This window comes from Podarcis erhardii, assembly GCF_964252035.2.
Source record: "Podarcis erhardii genome assembly, chromosome: 7".
NCBI lineage: Eukaryota > Metazoa > Chordata > Lepidosauria > Squamata > Lacertidae > Podarcis > Podarcis erhardii.
In genome coordinates, this window is record NC_138511.1 from 6115301 (window position 1) to 6135876 (window position 20576).

The 20576-nt window shown below is 45.0% G+C and overlaps 1 protein-coding gene across 1 annotated transcript; it reads right to left on the bottom strand.

Annotated features, from left to right (window-relative positions):
* Nucleotides 1-880: 880 nt before the first annotated feature.
* On the bottom strand, nucleotides 881-19566 carry STAMBP (STAM binding protein). The gene is made up of 10 exons (XM_081868497.1): nucleotides 19457-19566; nucleotides 16621-16834; nucleotides 10971-11046; nucleotides 10467-10562; nucleotides 9423-9747; nucleotides 7638-7762; nucleotides 6379-6516; nucleotides 5320-5432; nucleotides 2863-2962; nucleotides 881-1877 (listed from the first exon to the last, which is right to left on the bottom strand). The coding sequence occupies exons 2-10, from the start codon at nucleotides 16821-16823 to the stop codon at nucleotides 1821-1823; spliced, it is 1233 nt and encodes a 410-aa protein (XP_081724623.1). The 5' UTR covers nucleotides 16824-16834; nucleotides 19457-19566; the 3' UTR covers nucleotides 881-1820.
* Between the last annotated feature and the right edge of the window lie 1010 nt (nucleotides 19567-20576).

Below are 20576 nucleotides of genomic sequence, written 5' to 3' on the forward strand. Positions count from 1 at the left end.
TATTGCAGATGGGAAGGGTGGGAGAGAGTGGCTTATGACAGCCCTGCAGTGCGGTTGACACTGAATAGGAAAAAGAGGAACTTTTCATTTTGCTAGATTCAGGTAGGTAGCCGTGTTGGTCTGACACAGTCTCTCTCTCTCTCTCTCTCATTTTTATTTATAAATATAAATAAATAAATATACAGTGGTGCCTCGCAAGACGAAATTAATTCGTTCCGTGAGTTTTTTCGTCTTGCGATTTTTTCGTCTTGCGAAGCACAGACTTTGGAAAAGCTTCAAAAATCACCAAAGTCTTCAAAAACCTCAAAAAAGGCTACCACACCGCGTGCTATGAGTTGTTCCTCGAAGTGAATGCACGGTTTTAAGAAAACGGAAACAAACTTGCAAGACAAAGGAAACAAACTTGCAAGACGTTTTCGTCTTGCGAAGCAAGCCCATAGGGAAATCCGTCTTGCGAAGCAACTCAAAAAACGAAAAACTCTTTCGTTTTGCGAGTTTTTCGTCTTTCGAGGCATTCGTCTTGCGAGGTACAACTGTATATTATTTTTTATATATTTTCATTTTGCTATTATCTTTTAGGGTATTGGGGGTGAGGTTAGACACACTGGTGCTGGAGCCAACTACATAAAAATATTGAAATTCTCCACTGATTTTCTTCTTCTTCAGGGTAACACTCACTTCTGTACCTGGGAGTATTGTACAGTAGATGGCTTTTCAATGTGAACCAGGGCATGGCCTATGCAGACAAGGAGATGGGCCTTCTCTGCTTGCTTCTTATCTTTGTGTCTCTTCCTCCCTTTCCATCTTCTCCATTCTATTCCCCCTCCCAGCCAGCTGTCAGTTTCCCCTCCGCTCCCAGTAAACATTCCATGCCGCAGAGTTATGTTCTTTTTATAGGTGAATTTATTTATTATTTAAAATATTTTAAACCTGCCCTTCACTGCAATGTGATATGAGGACAGGGTACAAGATGTAGAGGTACCAGAGTCGTTTTTCCAACAGTAAACCTATTTTTAAATCTCTATATCGAACTAACCCTCAGTCTAGGCCTTAAAGTTGCTGGTCTAGGCCTTAAAGCATTACTTAAGGGGTTGTCCAACTTGAGTTAGTGCATATCGGCACTTGCTGGAACTGAAAGTTCATAGCACAAATCAAGTGCAGATCCATCCTTTGGCAAACCGTGCCAAGAATGGAACCAAGAAGCTATTTATGGAATCCCTTCCTTTGGCTTCTCTTTTCCTGTAACTCCTATCTCCTCCCTCTCCCTGAAACGGAAGCCTGGAAGAACTTGTGATTTATTTATCTTTTGAAGAATTCCTGACAACAAAAAACACAATCTTCCTGCATATGTTCATTTCCTTCCAACATAAACATCATTTTGTTGTCGCTCACAAGAAGTTGAGCTATTGGCACAGCAATTGGGGAATCCACCAAAGGCTTCCATCGGTGTTTATGAGCTTTGGAGGAAATTCTATGTTTGCAGCTTGAAAGAGAGGAAACAGATGAATTTATGCGCTCAGCATATCACAAACAGATTTTTATAGGTTATTAATTTGCTTGATTTTTGGATTAAGGTTCAGCAGAGTAAAGCCTGAAGAGGATCAGTGAGCAGCCAAATACTACTTGAATTAAGTTTAGTGATATCTCCTAAGAGTTCCTCTCTCCTCCCTAATTTAACAACTGAGATCAGAAAGAATGTGAAACTCTTGTGGCGTTACAGGGAGAGCCTTGGGAACTGCTGCATAGAGGGGGTATTATTAGTCATCATAAATTAATGTAGAGGACAGTTAATGGCTGAGAAAGGCATGAAGGCATTTGCTTTATCGAAGGTCCAGTACCATCACTTCCTGCTCCAGGATAATCACGTGACTGCAGGTCTGAAAGGAAAAAGGAAAAGGAAATGAAGGCCACAGCAGTCAAGAGCAGGTGGGGTGGCTAAATTCAACACAATGTACAGGCTGAAAGCGATACTACAGTCATACCTTCGGTTGAATGTGCTTCGGGATAAGCGTGTTCGAGTTGCACTCAGTGGCAACCCAGAAGTAACGGAGCGTGTTACTTCCGGGTTTCGCCGCTTATGCATGCGCAGACACTAAAAATGACATCATGCGCATGCACAGAAGTGGCGAAAAGCGATGTGTGCATGCGCAGACGTGCCGTTGCTAGTTACGCTTGCTTCTAGATGCGAATGGGGCTCCGGAACAGATCCCGTTCGCATCTAGAGGTACCACTGTAATTGTACATGGCGCATGGCAGTCTTAGAGTATTCCAAGTACCTCAACGTCACCAGCAGATTTCCCCTTCAGTGAGAGGTTTAGGAACAATGTGCTCCCCACCCAGCTGATCTGGGTTGCCATCACACACCCAACTCCCAGCTGTCTCTGCCTCAGGGCTCCATCCCAGATTCCCTGAATAGCAATGGGACCAAGGGCTAGTCCTGGGACAGCAAAGCATTTCAGAATCTCTAATTTGTTGCAAGAGTTTGTGCTGAGAATATCTTCTGCAGTCAAAAGCTCCAGCACCCACTGGAATTTCTTTTTCCTGGCTGCAGTCCTAACCTTTGAGTAAGCCCCCTTAAATTCAATAGGACTCACTCCTAAACACGCATTAGGATCCCACTATAAATTCTGATATTTTTGTGCTGGAGAAAAATCCACACCATCCTGCTTCACTGGCAGCTTCCAGCACTACACAGAGAAAGAATCTCAAATAGCGGGGAGAGAAAGAGGAGGCATTCTCAGACCCTAGCAGGCATCAGAACAGAAATTGGATAAAGGCTTTCCTGTTAGCATGCCATTGCAGTACAGGCAGGATTTGGGGGAATCAGCAAGAACCAGGAAAATGCACTTTGGATATACTTACTGTAAAGAGAGGGGGATCTTTGCTATGTGGATGGAACCCTTTTTGCCTACAGGAAGAGATCTCTTCCATGCCATGGTCTGTCAATTTAAAGAATCCAGTCCTAGAAAGATTGTAAATAAAATCACTTGTATGCCTCAAAACTGATAGCAGGTTTTAGGGGGACAAGTTTTGTGTAACATATTTATTTAAATCTCAATCATTAGCACTTCTGGGTTTCCTACATATTTTTTGTAAACTGCTTTGAAGGTTTTTTTTGTTTTTTAAAACAATCAAGTGATGTATAAATGAACTGAACTACACTAAAATAAGCGACATACATAAAATATTTTAGGTATCTGTGGTCTCTTCCAGTGGATGGGATGTACTAGGCTTGCATTTTATATGTATGAATGCATTTTTAGGGTTATCTCCATTCTGATTTTAATTTTTGTACTATTGAGTTACTTTTTGTAAAAGAAGTGACTAATACATGCATATTACAACAACAACAACAACAAAAGTCATCAGAAAGTCATGAAAAGAACATAGAATAAGAAGAGCCCTACTAATTCTTAAAAACTGGGAGGCAAATCACATAGATACAGGAAAACGGGAGAGAGATCTGCAGATGGAAATCCCAGAAGAAGTTTGGAAATTCTTATCTGATAGCTAAGAATTTTAGAGAAAATTGTGGTGAAATGGCTGTATAACGGCATTGGTTGTCACAGAGGAGTAAATGGGCAGGAGGGTTAGGCAATGGGAGGCAGTAAAGGAGATTTCATCTCTGTCTGGTGAAGAATGTTGGAAGGTGAGAAGATACTGAAGGATGGTATTGTCATAAACGAAGGAATTTAAGACAAGGTGGATTAACAATCCACTATCATGTCTTTTGAATTATGTGGACAAAGAATATCCAAGAACAGCCAAACCCTCGTACTGAACATACTGATCTGCTGTGGTGAGGACTGCAGGGCCCTGCTCCTTCTGCAAGGCCTTTGCCAGCTGGCCTAGAGGGCGGGGGCAGATTCACTGCAATGAACTCTTGGGGCAGTGCTGGGGGGGGGTCCTGCTATTGTTTTTCCTGCTCCATGTTAGTGTGTTTTAAAATGCTTTTAAGATAATTTTAATCCATGGGGCTTAAAATTCTGGTTGTTTTTTTGGGATGGAGTAGGGTGGTTTTTAATGTTTAAATGGGGTTGGGGTTATTTTAATTTGTGTGTACAGTGGTACTTCTGGTTACATACTTAATTTGTTCCGGAGCTCCGTTCTTAACCTGAAACTGTTCTTAACCTGAAGTACCACTTTAGCTAATGGGGCCTCCTGCTGCCGCCGCACCGCCAGAGCACGGTTTCTGTTCTCATCCTGAAGCAAAGTTCTTAACCCGAGGTACTATTTCTGGGTTAGCGGAGTCTGCAACCTGAAGCGTATGTAACCCGAGGTACCACTGTAATTGTAAATTGTTTCTCTTTTATTATTTTCTATTGGTTTATTGTTTCATTTTGTAGTTTGTATAAGAAAACTTGTTTTAAAGGGTTCATGGCTGGCCTGGGAGTGGGCCCTAGCCAATAGGAATGGTTGGGCAGGTCCCAGTGGCGTAGCATGGGGGGTGCAGGGGGGGGCTGGCCGCACCGGGCGCAACATCTGGGGGTTAGGGTTAGGGCGCGCAAATCCACGGGTTAGGGGGCGCAAATCCACGGGTTAGGGGGCGCAAATTACTTGCCTTGCCCCGGGTGCTGACAACCCACGCTACGCCACTGGCAGGTCCTACCTGGGGTGGGATGCATTAGGACACCAGATTTCAGTGATCCTGGGCAGCAGGAGGAGCCCAAGAGCAGCATTCTCCCCATCTGTGATTCCCAGCAACTGCTGCTCAAAGACCTGGTGCCTCTTTTGATTACTATGTTACTATGACTAGCAGTCAATGAGTCTTATTTAATTGTTTAGAAAGAAATCATAGAACTGGTTATTATTAACACAATCTCCAAGGTGGGGTGAGGAATGTATGTTTTGGAAGCACAAGGATGCAAATTCATCTGCTGAATGTGCATAATCCCCTTAGTGGAACCTAGTTCCTCCTTGCATCCTTAATTCTTTTCCCCCCCAAATTGTCCCAATTTTCCAAAATCTTTTAAACTCTATTGAAGTGCAGAAAGGGTTATCTACATTTCTTATGGTTATTATCAGAGCTATTTCTCTAGAAAAAGAAGTGCCAGAGCTCCCCATGAACTCCTCCCTTGTTCTCTAAGAATAGCAATGGCTCCCACCTCTGAGGGGCTGGAGCTGAGTTCCTGTGAGCTCTGGCTGAAAAAAAAGGCCTGGTTAATATTATTTTTAAATCCCCTCCTTCTACATTACTCCTAGGCCTCATCTGTCCTCTCTTCTTGGCCTAAGCACCAAACCTCTGTTAGAATGCGGTGCAGAATGGAATGAACGTAGCACATTTATTTAGTCTGCAATAGAAATAAATTGAACACTTACTCCTGGTACTTTGGCGAACAAACAATAGCTACAGACTCCGGCAGCATCATCTGATAGGAGCAGTGCGTATGTAGATCTACACTGGAAAGGAAAGCTGTTTGGGTAGGATGTGTCTAAATAAGGATGGAGGAAAAGAGGGAGAAATTAAAGTCAAGCACCAAGAAAGGCATGGCTCATTCTTGACAACCACCAAGCAAGTGGGAGAGGCTCCTGCTTCCCTAAGGAAACATTAACATGACCTTTCATAGCTCTTTATTAGAGTGATCATATTCCCCCCACCCCCCACCCCCGCCCTAGCAATTTAAGTCCAGACTAGGGGAAGCAGAGAATAAGCAGGTGCAGTGCTGACCCACTTCTGATCAAAAATATTTGGGTGGGTAAATTCAAATGCCGTCCTGCACAAAGACTAGGACACAGAGCTCAATCTGGAAAGAAGTTTTCCTATGTAAGCCCCACTGAAATGAATGACTAAGAGCACAGCCAAGGGTGGTAGCCCTGGGATCAGACATACTCAGCAGATGGGTGAGAGGGTGTGGTCAGGGGCAGCTAAAGACATTTTGCTGCCTGAGGCGGCAAATAATTGTCCCCACTACAAGCCAAGTGGTTTTGGAAGCGGAGGCAGAAAATCCCACAAGAACCCTCCCCCAAGAGCAATTCAACAGCTACAGCAGTTTGCTGCCCTTTCATGACACTTAAAATTAGCTGCCTGAGGCAGCTGCCTCACTGTGCCCAATGCTAGAGCTGGCCCTGGGTGTGATAAGCACCAAAGAAAATCCACTTGGTAATTCCACCCCCCTCCCCACCATACACAGGCATGCAAGTAGTCACAATTCACTGAGAAGTTCTACTGCACAAGAGGAGCACACTAGGATTTTGCACCCCCCAGCAGCAGGTTGCTTTGGGACCTTCCACAAATCTCTGAATTTGTCTTCTGCTCTACAGCAGGCAGCAGCCAATCGCTTTGCGGGGAAAGCACAAGAACCTGGCAAAGACTCAGCCCATAACAAGTACACCCACAAACAGGCTTTTGCACCTGGAAGGCCTTGAGCAAGGGCTTACATGGATCCATCCCAGAGTGATAAGGCTGTACTGATCCTGGATCAGGAAGAGTTCCTCCTCATTCTCCGTGTTGCAATAGTCAGGGCCCCCGTGCTGCTTGGGGATGATGACATGGGTTACTGTGAATTCGTTCTTCATCTGGAAGGGAAAAAAGAAGGGCAAGGGGGCAAGGAAGAGGAATTAGCAGCAGCCAACAGTGCTTCCATTCAAACACCACACAGCCCCAGTGACATAAACATAATGCCCTATGAATGGAATGACCCAACACCACACTCCCAGCTTCAGAGACGTTAGAGACCTGGACAGTTCGGATGTTTTAGTGAATTTCAGCTTTCCCTCCTCCTCCTCCAATTACTGCTCACTTTCTGGTGTGATCCCTCTGCTGCCTTGTTGTTGTTTAATGTTACTGAATTACTTTAAAAAAACTACCTGTGTCCCACTTTAAGAACCTGAAGAGCAAAAGCTGCCTACATGAATAAATCTTCACCTAGAGAAGTTTAAGGGAGGCTGAAGGCAAAGAAATATGGGTAAAATTGGCTTTCTGGCTACAGTGTAAAAATAGAAAAGCCAAGCTGAAAAAACCCCTCAAGTGTTGGATGTTGCAAATATATTTAAGAACTTTAAAAACTGAAAGAAGTGGTCCTAATGTATTACAAAGGTTGCAGCATTTTTTTTTAAAAAAATAAATGATTCATTTATCATTTTACCAAAACACATTGAAGCCACCATAACCTTTGAAGGTGTGAAACTATAAGATGTACTATCCAACATCCAGAGCAGCATCAGCCTAGGGTGGTATTGTAGGCTCCTGCACTGCTGAAATATTTTGACATCACCACCATCTGTCTGTCCATGGCCTCGGGGCTCCGTCTATTACCTCTTAGCCCTGCTGCCCACTCAGTCTTGCTGCTTCTCCACCACTCCTGCTGACAGCACACACCCTCTCTTGTCCCTAACTCTTATACAAGGTCTCCTCCAAAAGACGCCCCTCAACAAAGCTGACTTTTTGCAACTTGTATCTCCTCAGGGTGAGTTTTTGCAAGAAAGAGTGTTCATGAACGTTCCATGACTTCACATCAGTGCAACCAGTTTTACATATGTGCAACAGCTTTGATATATGCACCCATGTTCTTTAAGTGATGTAAAGCAAGTTAATATTAATAAACACAAATATTTCCAAGTAATCAAATCAGCAACTTGAGAGTCTTGAAACCGGGGACTACCAAATATTGATGTAATTATCCCAGAAGTCACCTTACCAGCTTCCCACAAAGGATTCCACAAGTCTCTACACCCCTTGCAGTGTTTGCATCCGCCAACTGGAGGAATTTATGACAGAGTTCTCTGGGGACAGTCACATGGCGGAGTCCTTCTATAGTAGTATCTGCAGAGAGGAGAGAAGATTTTGATGTGCAACGTCACAGGCATATATCAGGTTCTAGCCTAAGCTTTTACCCTGAACTGCTAGTTCACTATGATTGTGTGTGGGAGGGAGGAAGTGAAGCATTCAAGTGTATGAGTCAGTGCCTGCAATCTGAACTGAATGGTCCAGACTCAGATTTACTACATGATATGTTGTTTGGAAGAATAGGTCACAGGAAGATTGCTTTGAGACCAGCATTTTAAAAAAGGGCCAGTGGTTATTTCAACCAGAATTAAGAGGTAGCCCAAAGTTGTTGCTGGTAAGCAGATGCATACCTGGAAATAAAAAGCTCAGGTGTGCTGCATAAGGTCCAAAAGCCCTTTCCGATACAGTGGTACCTCGGGTTACAGACGCTTCAGGTTACAGACTCCGCTAACCCAGAAATAGTACCTCAGGTTAAGAACTTTGCTTCAGGATGAGAACAGAAATCGTGCTCTGGCGGCGCAGCGGCAGCGGGAGGCCCCATTAGCTAAAGTGGTGCTTTAGGTTAAGAACAGTTTCAGGTTAAGAAGAGATCTCCAGAACAAATTAAGTACTTATCCTGAGGTACCACTGTATGTGTGTCACCCCTTACATTTCACAGGGAGGGACCTACTAACAGAAGTAATGACCGCCACTCCACTGCAAAAATGTCTCAATGCTGCAGGATTCTCTGTACAGTGGTACCTCTGGATGAGAACAGGATCCGTTCCGGAGCCCCGTTCGCATCCTGAAGTAAACGTAAGACGCGTCTGCGCATGTCGCATTTCGCCGCTTCCGCGCATGCGCGTGACGTAATTTTGAGCATCTGCGCATGCGGCGAAACCTGGAAGTAACACACTCCGTTACTTCCGGGTCACCACGGAGAGCAACCCGAAAATACTCAACCCGAGGTATGACTGTATTTCAAGACTGCCTTCTGAAAGAACTGATTATATTTTCAGTGAGCAGATGGAGGAAAATTGGGGGGGGGGTGAAAGGTGGGCGAATATTCAAGGATTAAGTTAGAACCCAGGTTTCTCCAATCAACCACTGAAGCCCACAAACTTGTTGGGTCCTTGGAGAACGGCTGTCTTGTCACATCCTGTCCCTGCAACTGGCCATTCAGGTGCGCTGGGTTCCATCCAACAGTGGGAGGAGGCCTGACAGTGGCCGTTGCGCCCCCTCAAAGGCCCGATGGGGCCTAGTCACAGCTGTGGGAGGGCCCAACAGAGCCCATCTGGCTGCGGAATAGAGGGGGCAGCCCCCTCAGTGAAAATGGGGGGGGGCTTGGCCCCCACGGCCCCGCGTGCATGCACGCCTATGGCCACTCAAGAGCATAAGGGCAGGGCAGGGCTTGTGAGGCGGCTCAGCTTCAGATGGCAAAACAGTAACAGAGGGATCTGTCTCTTCTGCAGAGAACATACCAGATCCTAGAATCAGAATTGTAGAGTTGGAAGGAACCCAAAGGGTCATCTTGTCAACACTCTACAATACAGAGATCTGGATCTGCACAAGCAGGGTTTTAAGTGTTACAAAAGTAGAGTTATTTAGTTTTAGAATACTCTCATGTTGTAGGTGAGGGGTTTGTTCATGTTTTGATGTGGAAGGGAAGGAGATCTGTCACTCAGTAGCCAAACAAGGTGGGTCAAGGCATACTAACTGTTTTCTGGGATCCCCAAAGCTCCAGGTTTCAGAGACCTGTCCACACTGGGGGGTTTTGGCAGCACTCCTCCTCCACTGGGGCTCAAGGGCTTGAGCACGCCAGGTACCAAGGGGCCATCCGAGGTGTTGGGGGTTGGCTTCCCAAACTGCTGCACGATTTTCAGGCGCTCCTTCTCCAGCTCCTGGCGCCGGATCATTTCCTCGAATGCATTGAACTGCTCCTGCTCGGCCTGCTGCTGCTTCATCCTGGCCACTCTCTGCCTCTCCTCCTCCAGCTGCTGCTGCAGAGCCAGGTTGCGGGCAAACTCTTCCTCCTGCTTCTTCTGCATCAGGAACATCAGACAAGGGACCAGGTGAGAAAAGGTGCAACACAGGCAGCCCATGGCAGTCCTTGGGTCTCACAGGCAAAAGCAGATTTAAAAAGAAATCCAGCTGCTGCATTCTGGACTAATTGAAGCTTATGGACAATTCTTCAAAGTCCACCCCATGGAAAGAACATTGCTATAATCCAGGTGTAATTAAGGCATGTGTCACCAGGGCTAAACCAGTATTTTCTGGGCACAGGCACATTTGGTGTACCAACCTAAACTGGGCAAAGGCATTCCTCACTGTGGCCATCACTTGAGTATCCAGGCTCAAGGCTGGATTCAGGAGAACGCTCAGACTATAATCTGAGATTTAATGGGGAGTGTTACTCCCATTCGCAACAAGCTAAACTCCTATAAGCAAGACTATCTCATTTATATTAACTTCAAATTTGTTCTTCCCCATCCAATCCTTTATTGACCCCAAGACACCAGAGCAGAACCTCCATAGCCACTCTGGATGAAGATGGAAGAGTTAGATTTTTTTTCTGAATACCAGTTGCTGGAATAGGGAGAGAGATCAAGGGTAGCTGGGGTACAGTGCTGGGATAATGTGTCGGCTTCATTGTTTGACCAGGACCAAACACAAACAGACCCCAAACAGCCATCATTCCCTGCAAGCTGTGGTCTTCAGAGGCACAATTTGGAGCTCATGCATTTCTCCCCCTGTTACTCACTTTCTGTACATTGTACTCTGCATATTCTTTGTTGTATCTTTCTAAAAGCTCCTTTTTCAGCTCTTCAGCTCTAGGAAATGCAACTTCTTTTAGTTTCTGGGTGGAGAGAAAGGAAGAATGAAAATTAAGTTCTTTAGAACTCAAAAAGAAGCTGCGATCAGTAGCAGTGTGACAATAAGAACCATTATTAGAGGGGCCTGGAACAGTCCGCCAGGATGTTTGCCTAGGCAAGCACCATTGAAATAAATTGGAGTTGTGCAACAGCACAGCAGGGAGAGGGAGTCAGGATAGAAACTTACAAGGAAGGGTGACACACTTCTTAGTGTGCGCGCTCTCTGGCGCCTGCATTTTGCAACATAATTCATTGCAAAATAGTTTCTATATATGCTTGTGATAGACTAACAGCTTCTTCCTCATTGCCAGTATCTGGGAGCTACAACAGCTTTTCTCAAGAGGAAAATCTTAAAACAAAGTTCCCCCATTACGGCCAGTGTGGCCACTTACTTTTACTGTGTCTCTCTTCTCAGGAATGATAGCAGTTTTGTAATCACGATGCTTCGGAAGTTTCTCTATGAAGAGCCTTGGAATAGAGAGGACAAAGTAAGTGAGAACGGGCAGCTGAGATATAGGAAGGAGAACCATGACCACACTTGGGTTGTTACAGCATTTCCAGGTCCAATACAATAATCCTGTGTGGCTAAGATCAGGCCTACGTACCCTGATCACGTGGGGACTCTGGGATCAGAATTTCAGTTTACATTTTTTACAGCAAAATTGCAGGACACAATCCTCCTCTCCACCACAAACTAAAGACATCCCTTTTCTAGCACAGGAACTCCACAGGAAACTGCATCTCAAACAGACTCAAAATATCACACCTAGGGCTTTGGGTCACAGGATCGCAATCTCTGTGGAAAATTGCATCTGTCTTGCTCATATAGCTCTATTTAAATGGCAAACTTGCTCCCCAAGAGAAATTTTGACTCTCTGCATACAAAACAGTCCCTGGGCAAAAGCTGAGCTTTCTGCCACTTCCTCCTTCTAATGGAAATGGTCCCCACGGTCAGGTACTGGAGCAGACTATAATTTGCAAATCTGGATATTCGGTTCCTCCACACAAGCAAAGACCATGGGAATTATTTGTTCAAAGGAAAACCTGGCCTGCCAAGTAGCATCAAAGCAAAGCTCAAGCCTAATTCAGGCACAGGTTTGCATAAATGGAAATGGTTCAGCCTCCTGCACATAACAGACAATTTAGTTTTCAGCTGCAATCTTAAGGGTCCTATTTTAGCAACTTAAATGTACTTTCATTCAGATGCTGATTTAGGCCAGGATTGGCCAATCAGGAGTTCAGTCTCCAAACAACTTTATCCAACCCCTCCAAATTCTAAAGAAAACCCAGTAAACAAAAATGTTTCTAGGTCTACCTCAGTTTTATTGTCTTGCCACTGCATTTGCCTTCTGGAAAGGCACTCTGCCCCTGGAGAGGATCCTTTGGGAAGAACATTTGCTTCTCAGTACCTCCCCATTACAACCTCCCATCATCTGAGCGAAATTTGCTCTGCACCTATGAAGCACTTCGCAATGGCTGTGCCAACTTCATTCAAAAGTCTGAGCATCCCTGGTGGGATCAGGTTGAGCAACCCTCCAAAAATGGATAATTTAGGCTATGCTATGCTTAGTCCTCCAAGACGAGTTCCCTCACAGTAAGGACGGTCCTGCACAAGGCCTGACAAAACAGAAACACCATTTATACTGTAATCCACACAGAGTTCCCTTGCTGTTGCTGCATTTGTTACTGCAATGGCAGAATCACAGTTGGAGGAGTTGTTTAGTTAAAGGAGGCTTAGGTGGCTGCCAAGAGGGAGCAGAGCTGGAAGGGATCCACCAAGTTTTACACTTAGCAGGTCCCTTGGCCAGTTTCTCTTCCCAGAAATGCCCATAAAAGAGGAAGCATGGAAGGTTAAGCAAGGCTGAAGGTGATGCTAATCAGGAAAAAATGTACTGAATGTAATGGGGCTGGAGCAGGAAAATTGTGCATAGAAGATGCCTGGGTAATGGTGGCAGCAACAGCCACTGGAAAGGAGAGAAGGCTGACCATACTAGACCCCCACTTCCATTTTTGGAACTACCAAGAATTTAACATTCGCTTGGAGAAGTTTTGAAACGAACCGTGAAGCGGATTTTCAGCATGTTAAAGGATTTCAACAGCACCTGAAACCCTAAAGCTGCAACACTATGAACACTTACTCAGAAGTAAGCCCTAACAAACTTGGTGGGACTTACTTCTGAGTAAACACACAGAGGCTACAAACCAGCCCACAGCACTAAAGGGGGGGGGCGGAGGAGCTCAATGCAATACACTGGACTCTGAAGGAAGGCAGCCAATCATATCCAAGACAGGAAAGAAAAGGCATTTTGCTTGGGAACTGAATGAATGTAAAGGTTGTGAAAGCGAGTAACTGCATGGGAGGTTCCTGTGATATGCATGACATCACCGCCTATGAAGAGTGCCAATATCCCTTCTTGGCTACAAAGAAGGCTGCTCTTGTGGAATCCAAATCCTAAGGGAGGATTTTGAGGTACTGCTAAAAAAACTGGCTGAACAATAAAGCGACTTTCAATGTTACTGGAAAAACCCCAACAGCACAGCTCACTAGAAATCTGATATTGTCTCCTAGGAGTAGGAAGATTCCCACTCCCCCACCCTGCCCCCAGCTTTGACTCCCAGATCTCTCAAAGAAAACTTAAAGGGTAAAAGGTAAGGGTACCCCTGACCGTTAGGTCCCGTCGTGGACGACTCTGGGGTTGCGACGCTCATCTCGCTTAACTGGCCAAGGGAGCCGGCGTACAGCTTCTGGGTCATGTGGCCAGCATGACCAAGCTGCTTCTGGTGAACCAAAGCAGCGCACAGAAACGCCATTTACCTTCCCACTGGAGCAGTACCTATTTATCTACTTGTATTTTTACGTTCTTTCAAACTGCGAGGTGGGCAAGAGCTGGGACTGAACAACGGGAGCTCACCCCGTCGCGGGGATTTGAACCGCCGACCTTCCGATCAGCAAGCCCTAGGCTCAGTGGTTTAGACCACAGCGTCACCCACGTCCCTCAAAGCAAACTTAGAAGATTGTTAAGACTGATATATGTGGCATCTTAACAATAAAAAAAACATAACATGCCTTTGATTGGGTAACCTTAAACTGCAACTCTGAGCCAGCTATCAGCTTTTCATTCAAACACTGAAGGGAAAATGTGAACCTCACAGTTCAATAATCAGTGAATGCCAACAAGTGAAAATAAAGGTCCTCTTTCCTAGCTGAGGAATGAAAGAGGATTCTCTTGGCCTAGTAAGAAATAAGCTGAACTGAACGAGTAACTGAAGCTACATGTCAATATATGCAGCCAGGCAGACTGCTGTTTGAGGCCAGTTACGGAGAGCTAACTTCATTGGCTAACAGTCTGTTTCTGAGCACAATTCAAAGTGTTGGTTATGGCCTATAAGAGCCTATATGGCTTGTGCCCAGGCTATCTGAAATATTGCATTTCCCTAAGATTCTTGGGGATCTTCTCTCGGTCCCATCAACTTAAGGAGGACAGTTGGTGGTGACAAAGAGACAGCATTTCCTGTGGCTGCTTCCAATTTGTGGAATTCCCTCCCAGGAGAGATTAGATTGGTTCTCTCTTTGCTATCCTTCCACCAGCAGGCTAAGACCTTCCTGTTCAGACAGGCCTTTAAAAACTTAAGGTGCAGACGATTATAGTCAGGGCAAATTGCACTTTAATTGCCGGTTCTAAATGTGCTCTGATGATCGTGGTGGTGGTAGTTTCTTATTTATACGCCCCCGGCCACTCAGGGCAGCTTCCAACAAATTAAAACACAATACGACATCAAACCTTAAAAACTTCCCTTAACAAGGCTGCCTTCAGATGTCTTCTAAAAGTCAGATGGTTGTTTATTTCCTTGACATCTGACGGGAGGGTGTTTCACAGGGCGGGAGCAACTACTGAGAAGGCCCTCTGCCTGGTTCCCTGTAATCTCAGTGAGAGTATTTTAATTACTGTTTTCAACTTGTTTGTTTCTATAACATTGGTATTTTATAATGTTGTTTTCAAATGTTGCAAACTGCCTTGAATCCCAGTTTGGGAGAAAGGAGGGATATAAATTAATAAATTAAATACACAAACCTGGCAAATCCTTTTGCACTCAACAATCCAGGCTAGTTACAGTTTTTGATAGTTTGGCAGTCAGTGCTATAGCCTAGAGACCTCCCTTGAGCCTGCTTGCTGATAATTACAAAAACTACTTTTCTGGGTTAAAAGAAACTCATTTGACTTTTCATCCTCATATAATGGAATCAACAAGGTCCCCCTGCCCACTCCCAGAAGTAATTTTTACAGCATTCACACAGCCCCAAACACCCCCCCCGGCAGCTGTTGTATTAATAACTATTGGGAGTGATGAGCAAAACATGGTGCTTTTTATGCCCAAGACATTACACCAGTGACATGGTCATTTATCTTCCCCATCCCCACTGCGCTTGTACCATATTTTATTTTGTTTATAAAAATATTTCTACATTGCTATGTCATAAAAGAAACTGCATTAAAGTGGTTTACAGCAATAAAATCTAACAGGCATGTTCAAAAAGGTAGATCACAATCTACCAGTAGATCAGGGTGTTCCGGCCCCTCAGCGATCTCCTTACAAAAAAGCAAAAAAAGGAAAAAACAAACTTTGGCTTACTAAAAAAAGTTCAACAACTTTGGGTAGATCACTGTCAGTCTTTTAATACTGTGAGTAGATCGCAGTCTATTGGGAGTTAGACATCCCTGAAATATAAAATTGTACAATAAAACTATATTAAAGAGTTAAAAACAGACACCAATTAGTGATTGTGGAAGGCTGTATTCTTAATTGCCTGCATAGGCCAGGCAGAACAGCAAGGTTTTCAGCAGGCACTTCAAAGTTGGCACAGAGGGTGCCTGCTTAATCTCTGCCAGTAGAGATTGGCAGAGTGTTCCACAGGACTGTGCTGATGACACTAAAGGCATGGTTCCTTGCTGTTGCAGAATGAGCACCACCAACTTGGAGAATGACCAATGACGCTTCTGCACATGATCTCAGTAATATAAGGGTTGGGCTGGGATATAAGAGTTCAGGCGATCCCTGAGGTACCCAGGACCTAAATTGTCCAGGGCTTTGTAAATGAATACAGGGACCCTGAACTGGCTCAGTAGAAGATGGGCAACCAGAGCAGAATGTTTAACAAAGGTGTCCCATGTTTTTGGTCCACTGCCCCACCAGCAGTCTGGCCACTGCATTCTGCACCAGCTGGAGCTTTCAAACCAGATCCAAGGACAGCTCCAGTAGAGTGGATTACAGTGATCTAGTCTTGAGGTTACAAATGTCTGGACTACATTGGTCAGGCAATTCTTGTCCAGGAATGGTTGCAGCTGGAGAACCAGACAAAGCTGGTAAAGGGGACTTGGGCCTACTCAGAGTAGACCACTGAAATGAATGAACCTAAGTTAGTCATGTATTTCATTTTCAATTGGTCTACTCCAAGTAGGACTAACATTTGATACAACCCATAGGCCAGCCTGTTGATCCAGCTAGCTCAGTACTGTCAACACTGACTGGTGGCATCTATCCAGGCTTTCAGACAGGGAACATTCCCACCACTACCTCTGGGTATAGGGTGGTATATAAATTCAATTAATAATAGTACCTGGAGAAACCAGGAGTTGAACCTGGGACCTTCTGCATGCAAAGCAGATGTTCTACCTATGAGCTACAGCCCTTCTACTGAATGCACATCCATTACATGCAGGCTGGACACTTGCCTCGTCTTTGAATCAAGATTTACAGAACTATCCACAAAGATTAAAATGCAGTTGAGGGTTGATTTGACAGGTTGCTTAGATAAACCCTTAGGCTCAGGTTTGGGATGAGACAAAGTCATCTTCTTCTTGCTGATTAAAAACTTAGGTGAGGGAAGAAGCCAGTACCGGCACACCTGAGTCACAATAAGTAACTGAGCAAGAATCTCGTATAAGCTCCACCTGGCCCAGCTGGTTTACAATACAATGGTACTTAACAGGCTTATCAGAACAGAGGTTCTTTTGTTATTACTGAGCAATGCAAATTTCTTACGTGATGTACTTGTTGTACAATATAAAGGCACGTTCAATGTTGCCTTCTTCAGAATAGATAGTTGCCATCCGGATGATCTCAAGTCCGGAACGATAGTACCTTCGAGGTGGGACATCTTCATTCACCTCCACACTACTGCCCATTTGGATAAGACCCCTGACCCGGTCCTCTGGGGGCAGGCTGACATCTGCGTGGTCAGGCATAGGGGGTCAGTCTGTAGAGAAAATTGATATGACCAGCACTGAAACCATTTGTATCTAGATGAACCCTTTAACTGAAATCTCTGGAAGATACACGGAGACATGGACTCTCATATAAACTTAAGCTCTAATATTTGTGTAACTGAAGAATACTGGTGAAAACACATCTTATAACTACAATCCAATAAGCCTTAAGGTCACAGTGTCTCAGGTATTAATTATAAAAAGTATAGCAACAAGCATTTCTACTACTAGTTGTGTCTTCAGAAGCAGGAACTGGATACTACAAGTCGTTTAAGAGACCAAATTATAAGGAACTGCTAAATTAACTTTAGTAGGAAACCTCCCTTTCGCTACTAGAAATCCCCCCCTCTCATCATATTGCTGCTGCTCAGGAAATGGCTTTTATCAGGGCTAAATTATATTTTAATATATTGGGTATTTTTTGTACTTTCAATGTTTTATTATAATAATGTACTTTTTGTTCACTGCCTTGGATAGAAAGGCAGCCTTTAAATATAGTTCCACCTGGTACTGCAGTCAGCTTGATGACGATGCTACCCTCCATCAGATGTTTTTAATGCTAGAATAGGAGTTGTGACTTCCAAACAGCCTCCCCTTTTCAGCTGCTGATAATAAGCAACCTTCCCAAATAGCTTTGCCTCAGGTAATGTGTGCATTTGGGCTTTTTATACTAAACTGTGACACTCAACTTGTGCTGTACCTCTCATGTCAAAGCGATAAACAACTACCTGACATTCAGAAGACATCTTAAGGGAAGTTTTTAACGTGTGATATTTTATTGTATTTTTGCAGATGGGCGGGGTATAAATAAATTATTATTATTATTATTATTATTATTATTCACTAGATGAGCATGTTATACACACGACTCTTGGTGCCTCTGCTACAGAGATTACACAATCATCTTTCTAAAGTCTTTTTGTACTGAAGTCCAGACTGATCCTCCAACTGAAGGCACCCAGATCAGCCTTTCCCAACTTAGGATATTTTGGACTACAAGTCCCATCAGTCCCAACCAGCAAAGCTATGCTTCCATCAGGCCAAGAATCATACAGCAGCACAGGCTTAAGTGGAGTTATATGCCAAACATCCAGAGAACATCAGGTTGAATTTAAATTGGTGGTAGGGATTAGAAAGAAAACTGGATATGGCATTCAAGCCCTACCACTGCTACCAAGACAACAGGTAAGCCTTGGGCAACTACTCGCTGTCCCTTGTTCCAATGGAAGGAAATCACACACGGATCTCCTACCACAATCTAGAACATGATGTTGGGCTACAGTTAAGTTAACCTATGGCATTCGCTCCAACAGGAGATAGTGATGGCCACCAACTTGGATGGATTTTAAACAGAATCAGACAAATTCATGGAGAAGGTAGTGACTAATGACTGCTAGCCATGATGGAGGCTATGCTCTTCCGCCACATACCAGTTGTTGGAAACCAAAGGAGGAAAGAGATCCTGTTGCGCCAATGTCCTGCTTGCATGTTCCTGGCAGGCATCTAGTTGGGCACTTTGAAAACAGGATGCAGGACTAGATGGGCCATTGGCCTGATCCAGCAGGCTGCTCCCTGGTGAGCCTGTGAGAGAGTGACTGGCCAAGGAGCTTCAAAGCCAAGTGCGGATTTGAACCTGGCCTGGTCCAGCTCTCTCACCGCTACACCACCCTGGCTGGGATCTTATAAGATCCTTATAGAGAGAGGAGACAACACATGATTATTGTCATGATATCTGCAGAGCTGGAGAAAAATCATTTCTGCTTAAACAGCGAGCAGACGATGTGCTGATGTGGCTCCTTGGAGTGACAGCACTGCAATCAGGACACCAGCTTGGAGCAAAGCTAGTCAACATGATGCCCTCCAGGTGCTGCTGGATTCCCAACTCCCTGCAGCCTGCATGGCCAACGATCAGGGGTGGGGCCCTGTGTGGTGCCAAAATTCTGCGCACCCCCCCCCACCTCTTGTCTTTCATTTTACATCACTGTTGTGGCATCTGCTTTAGGTGCCCTCGAGGCTCCACACCCTATTGAGCTCCTCTAAATCCACCTCTGGGTCCAGCAACGTCTGAATGGCACTGAAGGACCGTGAGAAAAAGGTGCTGGACTAGGCGGTTCCTTGGTCTGATCCGGCTGCAAGGCTCGCTTTGTCCCCTTACTGCTCCCGTCACCCTAACCATCGGCTGCCACCGCTGGGTGGGCGTCCCCTCCTGGAGGGTTTTATTATGCATTTTGCATTTTGATGTGGTGATCTGCCTTGGGATCTCCGAGTGAATGGCGGTACACAAATTTCATAGCTGGCAAGTTTCCCCTTTTCTTGCGAGGAGCCCTATTCGGAATAAGGGAATTTCGCTTAAAAAGGGGGAAACGTTGACAGCTATGGCAAATTTAGTAGGCAAATAAGCAGCAGCAGCCACAGTCCTCCCTCCCTTTCAGCCGAGCCCGGCGAATTCGCTCCAAGAGGCGGGCTGCTGCGCCGACGCCTCCCGCCCCCCGGCACCGCGAGGGAAGCGGCCCAGAGCGCTGCAGTTGGGGGCGGCAGGCTCGAAGGGCGGCGGCAAAGCGGGAGCCGCGACCCGCGGAACTCCTAGGCCGCCTTCCAGGCCCCGGACTCACCTGGGCTCGCGGGCGCGGGCCGCCTCTCCTGCCTGGGCTGCACAGACCTGGGACGGAGGCAGATACGGAACATGAGCCACTTCCGGGAGGCCACTTCCGGCTTCTCTAGCCCGGCCCTCCTGCCACAGAGATGTTTCAATAGAGATATATTTAGGCGAAGGGCCGCTGCTGAGTGTCGGTAGGCGGCTTCCGGGCTCTCGTTGGAGAAACCCGATTTCGAACTCTTCCCCTTCCCCACGTGCACACCATAGAAAGAGGGTGGTTTTGTCGCTCGGGGGATTATTTTTTTTAAAAAATAATATTTATTCAAATTTTAAAGATTACAAAGAGAAAAAAGAAAAAACAAATAAACAAAAAAGACAGAAAAAATACAAACAATTAAAAAAAAAACCAGATCAAACCTTTACATAACTTTCCTTTGCTTATTTCCTTGACCTCCTCACACCTCCCTTTTTTGTATTCTAGTTCAATTAGATATTTCAGCAAATCCTTTCCAGCTTTGCTTTGTTTTTAATCCTAATAATTTATCTTAATATACTGTAATTTTACATTCTCGTCTTTCACCAATTAACAAATCCATTTTTACCTAATCCTTTATATCATTTCTGCTAAAACCACATTACTTCATTCCAACATCCTTCTAACATTCCTTAATTTTGCAATGTTTCTGTAGATAAACTTTGAATTTTTTCCAATCTTCTTCCACCGACTCTTCTCCCTGGTCTCGGATTCTGCCAGTCATTTCCGCCAGTTCCATATAGTCCATCACTTTCATCTGCCATTCTTCCCGGGTGGGTAAATCTTGTGTCTTCCAATACTTCGCGATGAGTATTCTTGCTGCTGTTGTTGCATACATAAAGAAAGTTCTGTCCTTCTTTGGCACCAACTGGCCGACCATGCCCAGGAGAAAGACCGGATTGCAAGTTTTTAAGGGTCGCTGCAGTTGGGCAGCAGTTCCCCCCTTGCAGAGACTGGAGACGTCCTGCTCCCTGGCTGGGAAGCTTCATTCGAAAGCAGCAGTTGGGCAACACTTTTATTAGGACAAGGGGGTCCAGTTGCACATCGCCTCCCCACCCCCAAACACACACACACACACACACACACACACGTGTATATGCAC

Coding starts and splice junctions, on each gene's coding strand:
- STAMBP (XM_081868497.1), bottom strand. CDS start 16,823: ATGCCTGACCACGCAGATGTCAGCCTGCCCCCAGAGGACCGGGTCAGG. Junction 9,748..10,466: donor CAGAGTACAATGTACAGAAA/GTGAGTAACAGG, acceptor TTCCTGATGCAG/AAGAAGCAGGAGGAAGAGTT. Junction 7,763..9,422: donor TTTGGGGATCCCAGAAAACA/GTTAGTATGCCT, acceptor TCCTCTCTGCAG/ATACTACTATAGAAGGACTC.